The following is a 12,428-nucleotide window of genomic DNA, read 5'->3' as shown; positions in this document are numbered from 1 at the left end:
GCAGGAGAGTCGGCAGTGACGTGAGCGATTGGTCCTCAGCAGTCGCTTGTTTTTGGATCTGCCAGCCCAATCGGTGTTCTTGTACAATACCTCTGAAGGCTGAACTCGTGGAATCTTGTATCCTCTTTAGCCTCGGCTGCAGGGCTAATAAAACTTGTTCCCTCCCCTCTAGGTAGCTTCCTGTCATGCTCAGTTTGTTCCTGCGGCCTCACTGCATGGGTGAAATCAGTTTCTTCTGCTCTTGATTTGTTTTCAATTCCTAGTCTTTATTTGATTTGTTTCGCAGGTTTGCCCAAATGCTGTGGATCAACTCTGGGAGTGATCCTTCGGCGGGAGATCGCAAACATTTAAATTTTGTCTGCTTCTGGAGGGTTTTCTGTAAGCTTAAACTGCAGTAAGCCCTCTAGACAACTTGCAGATTGGAACGGGTCTCTGGGATTGGGAGCCATATCTCCCCTGGTTCGTCCACAAAGGGGTAGAGCGCAAGCTGCTGCAGTTCCATGGAGGATGGGATTGGAACTGGACGCGTATCTTCCCTAATTTCCCTGAGGGGTCCTGGTGGTCGTGATCTGTGGTGACAGGGAAGGTGAGGCGGTCAGAAGACCTGAATAATCCAGTTTAATCAGCTCCTGAGGTACTGATCTCCTTGCTTGTACTGTGTATTGCAGGCTGCCATATACTTTCATTGCAGCACATGTCTCTGTGGTGTCTGAGTCAGAGTTTGCTGATTTTGGGGGGGTGCTGAAATCAGGGTTTTGGGTGGGGTGGTTTCTCTACATGCCCTGGTCCCCCCACCTGTAAAATCACCGTTTTTTGCGGTTCCCTGCATTTTTCCTGGGCAGTTTTAGGACAAAGTTGGCACACGCAGTGGCCATCTTGGATTTTCTTTAAAGTTTTCAAAAGTATATTTTTGGGACTTAGAAACTTTGTTTTTCTCCAAATTTCACAGATGGCCACCTAAGGACATGATGGCATGGATTCATGCTGTAAATGCAGCAAATGGCTGGCAGATTTGCAACTGTGTATTACATGCACAAGGGGTATGAACCGTGCATGGATTCCGCAGTATCCTCCTCTGGAGAGGACCTACTTTCCTCCAATTCCACCGGAGATGCATCTGGGACACCAAAATTGGGCAAGGAAGGCGCTTTTGTGAAACACAAGCGCAGTTCCAAGGGAAAAGTCTTGTAAGTCTTCTAAACATTCCAAATTTGAGTCCCGCGGATCAGCTCTTGCCGCCGGTGACTATTTTCCACTGGAATTTGTGGATATGATGTATCTGGCTTTCATGAGAAACAGGGATATGCCCGTTTCTCCCTCTCAGACTCAGGTACGGCAGTTTGTTCAGCCTTTGGATTCTAGCATGTCCATTTGCTCCCTTGCTGTTCTACTTGAACAGCAGGTGGTTTTTCGCCCACCAAATGAGAAGCTGGGCCTCTACGCTTGGGGAGGCGTAACCTGGTGCCCCCTGGCAATTGATGTAAGTCACTGCCGTGGCATTGTCTGAGAAGACGCAGAGCACATGATGAAGACCTTCGAAGTGGAGAGAGCCAGCCAGATTTCCCAAAGCTCCAGGTAATTGAGGAACAACTAAACAGGAACTTCCAGCGTATAGTACCCCAGCCTGTGAGACTGGCATCCATTGTCAGAATCACCCAGTTGGTGATCCGGAGGGGAAGGACAGGGAAGAGGACGCAGCCACCAGGCATGCAAAGAATCCCTTTGTGGACTCCAGTGAGAAACCAGAGCATCTTGGAGCAAGCGCAAATGAACCCTGGTCCAAAAGACCCAAACGATTGTCATCACCATGGTCTTCAGAACCTGGATCTACCTTTTCTCAACTACCCTTTCATCCAGCATCTCTCCCTCCTTCCCCACCACCCCAGGGTCCACCATCTGTACCTTTCTTTTCCCAACTACCCTCCTCTCCAGTATCGCTTTATCTGGGTTTTAAAAAGCTTCCCATCAAAATCGCATTGGGAAGGGGCATCCACGCACACGTAGACGCAATGTGGTAATGTCATGTGCATGTGATGTCATTGTGTCGCATGCGCGGATGTCATCTGGAGGCAGAACAGGGCATGACACAGGCAGAACTGGGCGGGCCTGAGGGCACGGCCATGGGTCCAGATTTTCCTTCAGGAAAATCTGGTAACCCTAGTTGAAGGAAAAATATTTAATGTAATTAAATAAAACCATGGTACAAGTGTTGCCTTTGGTTTAATGCTGGTTCTATTTCTAAGCTGCTTTTTCATTTCTTTTCAGATGGCACTTGCACCGCAGAGAATGTCAGTTTCAGCACTCTCCCAGGTTAGAAGAGGATTGAAAGGAAACCTTTATTTGGTATAAGGGATATGTGGATAAAAGTATGCATGTTGTACTATTTCACATGTATTTTTTACTTGTTTTGGGCAGAAATGTTCTTGGGCATAGTTTGGAACTACATGCATAACTCTGTATTTTCAAAACTTTGCATTTATTTTAACCCAGGAAAAATATCGGCACAAGTTAACAGGTATAAATGTATGTATGTTTTTACTGAGATAATTTTGAAATTGAAAATTCAACTAAAAAGAATGGGGGAAATTCAATAACTGGGCATAATGAGTTAGGTGCCATGCTGGGCACGTTGAGCACCAATTCTATAACAGCAGCTGTGCCAGTGGCATGTGGGATTTAGTAAACAACAAAAAAAAAGCTGGGCTAGGGATTTACTCAGCTCCATGAAGGTCCTGATTACACTACTCTGAATTTGATTGCTTAAGCAGACAGCCTCTCACCGCTTGCTCAACCAATGAAATTGGAAGCAAAAGTGGCCTGCCCTCAGGGGCAGTGTTGCCAGTTGGACGGTTTTCCCGCCCAATTGGGCTACTTTTAAGCCCCCCTGCGGGAAATAAAGGGCTTGAGCGGGTAACGGGTTTTTGGGCTATTTTTTAAGTAATGGGCTATTTTGGGCGGGTATTTTTTTTTTTTTTTCATTGGTTCTGCTGCAGCACAACGGGCCAATCACAAATGACCTTAGGAACTCTGAAGTTGTTTGTGATTGGTCCATCGTGCCCTAGCTGAACCAATGAAAATTCATTCAGGACGAGACTGGTCCAGGCACCGCCACGGCAGGAACATCTATGCTGAGCACTACAGCTGAAGCTGGGCTGCTGCTGCTGATTGAGAGTAGCACCAGGGTTTTAGACAGCTGAAAAGGAGTGAGGGGCTGCAGTGAAGAGTCATGATTGCAGGGCCCTAGGGCAAAGTAAAACAGGAGCGAAAATCCCCACCTAGTTGCAGAAGGTCCCCTCCTAAAAAATACAGCACCCAAAATTGGCCGAGATAAAGTTCAGTCACTCTTCTGTCTTTGAGCAATCTGGCCGCAGGGTCCTCCATTGGTCACAGCACATGGCTCTAAAAGTGGCACAGAGAGATGGGCAGAGGAGCCCATGGGGGTGCTGAGCCCAACTCTCCCTTATTTCCGGGCTTAATTCTGCAGCATCAGCAGACAAATACATATATAGACATGCACATTTGTACATTTTTATTCTATAGTGTGACCTGTATATGAACATTTGCTGGAGGGATGAGACTAAATCTCCCTTAATTTAATGGCTGACAGTTGGTCACCCTACTAAGTATCCCACCATCAGGATTTCTAGGGATGGCTCATTTGTTTGTGAGCTCCAACTGCAGTCAGCATGTGAGACCCCTCTCCTCCTCACCCCCAAGGGTTTTTGCTAAACCAGCAGACTTGTGAATGACTGCAGAACCCACCCAACGTTCCCAAAATTTTTGAAGGTGCTAAACCCCAGCAGAAATGACTTCTCACTGGACCAGGTCAAGGGTAGCCACAGAGCTAGTTGCTATGATAGGCAGCGACCCCGCTTCAGCTTTGAGCCTCACCCAAAATGGAACTGCCAAAAGGCTGACCGGAAAGACAGGCGCAGCTCGACTTCTACCGCTCTGCCAGAAGTAGCTGTTCACGAGGGCTCGGAACTTCAAATCTCATAGAGACCAATCCGGCGGGAACAGCCACCATCCTGAGCAGTGAGCTGAGCATGCACGCAGTGAGAGCACGGCTTATGCTGCTGCTGATGCATGTGCAGGCATAGAGCGGGACTCGGAGATGCTGGAAGGAAAACTGCAGAGCTGGTGGCAGGTTGCTAGTGAAATCGGCATCGCTTCAAGGAGAAGACGGTAGGAGATGCTGGCTGGGGAGTGATGGGGTGATAAATGCTGGCTCAAGGGGGGATAGGAAAGAGTGTAAGAAATGTTGGCTGGAAGGAGACAGGGATGAGAGAGATGCTGGCTGGCGGTAGAGGGTACAGGGATGAAATGCTGACTGGGGGAGGGGGTTGTACAGTTTGCTGGGGTATACAGGGACGAGAGAGATGCTAGCTGGGAGTGAGCAGTACAGGGATGAGATGCTGACTGGGGTGTTCAGGAACGAGAGAGGTGCTGAAGGGGTTGTATAGCTGAGAGGGGGTACAGGCATGAGGGATGAGTGAGAGATGCAGGCAATGGGGGTAAGGGAGAGATGCTGGCTCAGGAGTGGAAGAACCAACACACCAAGAAGAACATAACAGAGAAAAGATTCTAGATGAGGACTGAGTGTAAATAGAGGGACACTGAAGTAATGCTAGGTAGAGAGGGACAGACATGGAGAAGAATGCTTGATGGGGGAGAGAGAATTGAGATGGGGCATAAAAGGACAGCAAGACACAGGAACATTGCTTGAAAAGGGGTGATTCTGACAGATGATGGAAGCAGGGGAATGGAGAGGAGCATAGAGGAGAGAAGCTCAGGATAGAGATGTGAGAGGGAGGGGACAGATGGGGACAAAATGTAAAATAGGTGATCTTGGGAAGACAGTTAAACCCCCCCCCCCCCCAACAAAGAAAAGGGAATCCGGGACCTAAGTGGGCATCCTTCTTGCCAGGGGATGTCTGGGTGGGGTTCTAGCTCAGGAGGGATTGGGCATCCCTCATGTTAGTCATCTTTGGGGGGGGGGGGGGCAAGTTCCCTGCCGCAGCCACTAAACTGATCATAGCAGGGAGATTTCCTTGCTCCAATACTCCAATTACCTTACCGAACAATTGTCAACCTATATTTCATTAAGTCAAAAATAGTAGGTGGTGAGGAAAATGCTTTGAAAGAATGCAGGGCTGAGGTCAAACTCAATGACAATATAACACTGGAACCAAGACTTCTCAGAGTAAATATCCAAAGGAGAAGTAAGAAGAGATTCAGATACAATAAAGTAAATGCATTTATACATACACTCAGATATGTGTAATCCGACCAAGAGCCGTGGTGGTTCCTATAGCCGAACCCACCATCCCATCACTGTGTATGACTATAATGCTAATAATATGGGGGTGCTTCTTAAATAATAAAAGTATTTTTCAGTGGCAATGAAAGGAAAACCAATTCCTACTTAACTTAAAGGGGTGTTAGTAAGTCCCGACATGGACCATGTTTCGAGGGTCTTTTTCAAGGAACCCAAAAGAGGAGTTGGTAATTTCAAATGCCAAAGAAATGGTTGCTAGGTGATGTAGATGAAAATTTTTTTACTAGAGTGAAGAAAGATAAAAAAACAAGGTTTTAAGGTTAATACAACCTGCTTACATATCATTGTCTGAAAAGAAAGGTCTAAAAAGCAACACAGGAAAAGGTACATGCCATAAGTTGAAGAAGTAACTTTTAAGCCTTCAAAGGTATGGCGGCAAACAGACACCGAGTTTAAATGTCAAAGGCAAAAATGACCTAGTGCGTGAAAAACGGAACTACGCACAGATCAGCTGAGCTGCACTGATATATCTTGTGAAAAAAAATGGGCCGACTGGAAAAAATGTTAAACAAATGGTCATACTAAGGAAAGGCCACCAGGGGGAGCAGGATACAGAGAAACTAGGTTAACAGTGCAAAAATACTGAGATCGAAAAACTGAAAAAAGGAAAGAAAACATATGAATAAAAATGAAAAAATGAGTGAAAAAGATGAAAAGAATAAAAAATATATACCAAAATGTGTAAAAAATATCATAGAAAAGCTTGCCATTCGATTTCACTGTTAAGTCCATCAGGGTGAAGGGTATATAGTTTCGAGGATTAACCGTTGTTCTTTAACCCATAAGATACAGTGAAAGGTCACCACCCCTCTACATACCCTTCACCCTGTGTGCTTTAGCTGTCAAAGTTAGCCAAAAGGGCTCCCAACAATGGCAGAACATTCGCCCAGGCATCGTTCCATGGAAGCCTTCTGCAGCATCAATGAACAAGTGTAGGAGGATCCGATGAAATCCAACAATGCAAAATCACCTTCTTTCTGCCAATCACTTTTTAACACCTTCTCCTCTATGAAATTTTTTTTTAGCAATATTCCACTTGTCACAGCTAGGAAAAGGCAGCATCTTAACCACTGCATTGAGTACTAGAACATTGTAAAATTAAACAAAACAAGCCAGATTAGTACAGATTGATCCTTAACAGTCAATTCCAACAGAAAGCATGTCTTTTTTCACACACACAGAACGCAGATACTTATTCTATACTGGGTGAGAGTGTAACTGCAAACTAAAAATAGAATATGTAGATGACAATGAAACTGCACCCTAAGAAACCAGATTCTGCATAGAATGCAACACCACAGCTGCTCTTTGTGACCCTGGGCATGTCACTTAATCCCCCCCCCCCCCCAATTGCCTCAGGTACATTAGATAGATTGTGAGCCCACTGGGACATACAGGGAAAAAATGCTTGCATACCTGAATAAATTCATGTAAATCATTCTGAGCTCCCTTGGGAGAACGCTATAGAAAACTGAATAAATAGATAAACAGTAATTCATGTCCTCTAGTACTGTGCAAAATTTAATGATACCATGTTATAGGCCAAATCCATTTTTCAATTAGCTTTCAGAGGCCAAAATCTCCTTTCTCAGGTAAGTACTATATACTGCTGCTACGATATCTTACCTGAGGAAGAGGGGTTTAAAATGTCCTAAAATTAGTCTAATAAAAAGATCACCTTATTTCCATTTTCAAATTATAAACATTTATTATCACAGCTATAATACTACTTTATCCTCAAACAAAAAAAGAGAAAAAAAACCCACAAACCTTTTTTTCTGCCTTGGTTGTCTCTGAGTTTCTGCTTTCCTCATCTTTTCTTTACTCTCTCATTCTTTCCAATGTCTGTCCTCTTTCTGTGTTCCTTCCAATATGGCTTGTCCCTCTTTCTCCCCATTCCATCCAGCCTGAGTCCTCAATCTCTCCTTGATCCACCATTTCCCTTTTGTGTCTGTCTGTGGCACCATTCCACCTCTTTTCCTGCATCAACCTTCTGTGTGCCCATCTCATTTATATGGCTATCTCACCTCTTTTCCAGAATCTTCATTGTGCCCCTGTCTGTACCCTCCACCCTCATGTTCATCATCTGCCCTCTCAATGTCCTTATCTTCCCCCTTTTTTCAGCTTTGCTTCTCTGTGTTCCTATCTCCTCTTCCCCTTTTCAGCATTGCCCCTTCTGTATCCCCATTAACCCTCCATTTCAGAAATTATCCCCCTCTGTTTGCTCATTTAGCCTCTTTCAGCCTTGACTCTCTCTGTAAACCCATTTACCCCCCTTTCAGCATTGCTCCCTCTGTATCACTATTCTTATATTTCCCACTTGCCCCTTCTCTGTGTCACTATTTGTCTCCATTTTCAGTGTCCCCTCTCTTTCTTTGTTCCTGTACCCTTTAGCCAGCATCTTTCCACTCTCCCTCCAGCCCGTATGAGTTTTTCCTTTCCTTTCCCTCCCCTCCCTGTCTATCTCTTTCTCCCCCTCTCACCCATGAGTCCTGTATCTGCCCTTTCCCTTCCACCTGTACCCGCATCCCCTTCCCTGCGACCTTCTTTGGTGACTCTGCAGTGGCGGTGATCAAGAGAGGCTGCCGATGTCAGGGCCTTCCCTCTGCGAGTCCTACCTGTGCGGAAACAGGAAGTTGAAACAAATAGGTGGGTCTTGCAGAGGGAAGGCCCCGACATCGGCAGCCTCTCTTGATCACTGCCGCTGCAGAGTTGCGGGGGAGGGGGTGCAGGTACAGATGGAACAGAAAGGGACAGATGGGAAGGCTGCCGGAAGAGGAAGTTGCTCCGGAGCATAACGCTGACCGTGGCTGGGATGATTTCTTTTTTAAGCTGCTGTCACCAGAATGGCAAAACCCGAACTATAGCAGCATCCGGATATGTTTGGGGAAATCCAGACATCTGGTAACCCTAAAGCACAGTAACAAGAAATATTGAGTAATAGCAGTCATGCCATCATCCAATTTGTGTGCTGAGACACTCTTGCTGTTTTCACATACATATATATAACTCTAATTTGACAAGAACTTGAATTTAAAAGCAGAACATTTGACTTCACAGGTATTTCCCCAAATAATCCAGTGATCCCAGCATATATGAATCAGACAGAGCCACTGACTGTAGTTGCTTTTGGTAAGTGTTTGTTTCTTTCTTGGGGGCTGGCTATGCATGCATGTGTCTTCAGTGAGAGAAAATGAAATGTCTCTTGGTGAAGTGCTTGCAGTTTCTGTAATTCAAAAATCTTGATGGATCCTGGTACTGCCTCCTAGTGACCTTTCAGGGACCCAGCACAGGAAATTGTGTGGGATGATGGCAGATTTTTCTCCCTACCCTTCTGAGAATATCCTCTGACCTTTTCCTTTCTATGTGTCTTCACTTGTTTTAATTGGTTTAGTGCCGAAGTAGTTCAGCTATCAGTGCCCAAAATGGCTAATTGCACTCTTTTCCATGGTTTGTAGCAGCCTCTGATAACACTGGTCAACAAGCATTTTGCTACTGGAGTTCTGTCACCTGTACCTTAACAAGGGCCATATGCTGACTCTAAATCTGACAAGAGTTTTCGTCTATCACATCCTGTTTTAAAGTTATGTGTCAGTTTGTGTTATTTTCGTCAATAATACTTCTGTGAAGCGTTGGTATTTTACTGTTTCTGTAACACAATATTGCCTTTTAGGAAAGCTCATCGATCACATATACCAATAATTTGAAAATTTATACTAAAAAGTGATTGTGCTGCTTGTTCTACTAGTGAATTTTTATATTTTGTTTATTTTTATCTAAGATATTATAATTGTTATGAACAGATGAGGTTGTGTTAACCATCCTGATAATGTCTGTTATGTCTGCGGACAATTTACTGCACAAGATCGGCGAAAAAAATCTGTCCGGCAGACTTAAAAATGCATATAAGCATTATTTTGGCTATAAAGTTGGGCGACCAAGATAAAGCTTGGACACCTCATGTGTGCTACACTGTCTGAATGGGAAAATAAGAAATACTTTGAGTACACTCCTCCCTCCGTATTCGCAGTTTCTGCACTCGCGATTTCGATTATTTGCGGTTTTTAGCTTGCTGGCTCCTCCCCCAAAATTATGTCATCCATGAGTGCAGATAAAAATTTTGGCGCGTTTTTCCAAGCACTGATTCCCAGTTTGCACAGAGAACATCGCTGATTCCCAGCACTTTCTTCACTGTTTTGCCTCTCCTTCAGGAACAGGTCTCCCACCATGTTATTTGTGGTTTCATCATATTCACGATGGTTTTTAATAGAAAACCGCAAATAACATATGAAAAAGTTATTCACGGTTTTTCTGTATTTACGGGTCTGTTAATCCCCTATCATCGCGAATACAGAGGGAGAAGTGTATACTCTCTCATACCAAGCAGCTCTTTATGATAACGATTTTCGATTAGTGCTGCTTACATCCTACTCTTATGGCCATTTAGAAAATTGTTGAAAAATTTCCTTTTTTTAAAATTTTTGTCGAATTAGATCTCATCATACTCTCTCATATTGTTATTTTTTATAAACCGCAATCTACTTTTATGGACATTTTAGAAAATTGTTGAAAACTTCCTCTTATCAAAATATTTGTCAAATTAGATCTTGTCATACTCTCTAATTACACACACAAACAACTATGGTGAATTTAGGAAACACCTAAAAACATACCTGTTCTTGAAATACCTAGGTAACGAATCTGTACAAAAGACCCCATCACAATCCCACCCCCCCAAATCTGATTTCGTAAACTGTTAACCACTAATCTCCAACTATGAATGTTCCATTCAATTTGTAGAATCTTTCTAATTCATTGTAAACCGCATAGAACTTCACGGTCCTGCGGTATATAAACTGTTATTATTATTATATTGTAATCTTTTGTAAACCGCATCGAACTAATGATTATGCGGTCTAGAAATCCGACGTAACATAACATAACATGCCTTTCGCTGTATCCATTGTGTGGCGTGAACCAACAAATCATCACTCAAGTTACTTTTGCATTACAAAAATTGCTGGATTCACAAAGAGGAATAAATAAAAAATTTTGTATCCTGATTGCCCGTCAGCAATTAAATCCATTCCATGACTTGGAGAATCCCGTTCCAATTCCTCCTTCTTGCATTACAATGTGCCAAAAGTTCATGTTTCATGTTTATTAAAATTTGATGCAAACGTTTATAACATGGTTTCAAAGTGAATTACAAATATAAAAAGGGGTAATAACATTTCACACATATATTAACAAAAAAATAGACAGACCTACAGAAAACAATGGGGAAATGGGTGGAACTCCAAAATTTTTGAGAAAGATAAAATTGAAAGGTCAAACAATGCGGAGAAGCTAAAAGACCTAAAAAAAATAAAAAAAAAGTTTGATTGTTGAATTCTAATTTCCGAAGGCATCTTTAAAAAGAAACGTTTTCAAAAAACTTTTAAACTTATCTAGAGCAGATTCTTCTCTAATATATCCTGGCAAAGAATTCCATAATTGAGGCGCAGCTATCGAGAATATTTCTGTTCATCTCGTGCTGATAACTTTAAGAGATGGTACTGAAAAAAGATTTTGGTCAGAGGACTGCAGAGTTTTGGATGGAATATAAGGTAGGCAGATTAGATTGGTGGATCTTAAATGAAAGTAATGCTTTTTTATAGGTAATTCGATGGGGTATTGGTAACCAATGTGCCTTTTTTAGGAGAGGTGTTACATGGTTGTACTTTTTTGAATTTGTTATGATTTTTATTGCCATGTTTTGGATAAGTTGTAGTCTCCTTATTTGTTTTGGGGTGATACCTTTTAGCAGAGAATTACATTAGTCGAGTTTCAAAATAACCAAATAGTGGATAAGTATATTGAGTGCTGATGACCTGATCATGCGCAATTTGTAAAAACAGTTTTTCACTGTTTGTTTTATGTGGTCTTGGTATGTTAATTTGTAGTCTATAATAACCCCAATAATTTTAATACTTGCAACCTGTTGTAAGGGAATGTTGTTGATTTTAATTGGCTCTTGGAATTTTTGATCTTCCTTCCAGGGAAAAAAGATAATCTGGGACTTGGTAACATTTAAGCAGTGGTTCTCAACCCTATCCTGGGGACCCCCCAGCCAGTTGGGTTTTCAAGGTATACCTAATGAATATGCATGAGAGAGATCTCTCTCATGCATATTCATTAGGGATATCTTGAAAACCCGACTGGCTGGGGGGTCCCCAGGACAGGGTTGAGAACCACTGGTTTAGGGCTAACATATTTAGCCTCAGCCATTGTTTGTTTATTAATTTAAAAATTTATATACCGCATACAACTATACAGTTTCCAAATGACATACATAGAATCTTGTTTCCTTCCGATTGTCACGTATAACAGACACATCAAGACAACATCGCTAATCATCCCTGTTATAATAGGGATAGAGCACAAATTTGATCAGTTCAGAAGTACAAACAAGCTTTAAATCATACTTCGATGTCAGAAAAATTCTAGAAGGCGATTATCAACTGAAATACATCTTAGCATAAGAAGGCATTAGCAAACAATTGAGTTTTCAGCATTTTCTTAAAATTCATCCTCCCCATACAAAACCGCAGGATATCAGGCAAGGCATTCCATAGTTGTACGCCAGCCACAGATATCATTGATGCTCCGATCCTAGCATGCTTAGTTGACATTCTCCCTTCCACGTTACGTATGTTTAGTTTTTGTTTGTTTTGCTGCCCCCTTAATTGTATGTAATTTTAATGATATGTTCATCGCTTAGACATTTGAGTAAGCGATTAATCAAATATACAATAAACTTGAAACTTGATCCCATTTACATCTCTAAGCTCTCTTCTCGGTTTATAGATATGAAAAAAATTTTGTAAGATCTTTGGGGAAGCATGATTCAATGTCTGATGTATAATTGCATTGGTTAATTTCCTGAATTTCACCTGGATCCTTGGTGTTAAGTGGGTGTAAAAGTTTGATATCATCCGCATAAGCATATGGGGTGAATCCATTGGGCCAGTGTTACTAATGGAGCAAGAAAAATGTTGGAAAGAAGCGGCAAAAGTATAGATCCCTGCGGGATTCCATAATTATAAGG

At 42.5% G+C, this 12,428-nt stretch overlaps 1 protein-coding gene across 1 annotated transcript in view; it reads left to right on the top strand.

Annotated features, from left to right (window-relative positions):
• The window catches only part of ECSCR (endothelial cell surface expressed chemotaxis and apoptosis regulator), a 72,878-nt gene that overhangs the window by 6,120 nt on the left and 54,330 nt on the right, over nt 1-12,428 (top strand). Inside the window, exons 2-3 of the mRNA XM_033927416.1 lie at nt 2,266-2,310; nt 8,399-8,470. Coding sequence (XP_033783307.1) covers nt 2,266-2,310; nt 8,399-8,470 — 117 coding nt within the window. The remainder of the gene's footprint in view (nt 1-2,265; nt 2,311-8,398; nt 8,471-12,428) is intronic.

Source organism: Geotrypetes seraphini, chromosome 18, assembly GCF_902459505.1.
Source record: "Geotrypetes seraphini chromosome 18, aGeoSer1.1, whole genome shotgun sequence".
NCBI lineage: Eukaryota > Metazoa > Chordata > Amphibia > Gymnophiona > Dermophiidae > Geotrypetes > Geotrypetes seraphini.
The sequence above is the reverse complement of the archived record's forward strand: the minus strand, read 5'-3'. Positions and strand labels throughout refer to the sequence as shown.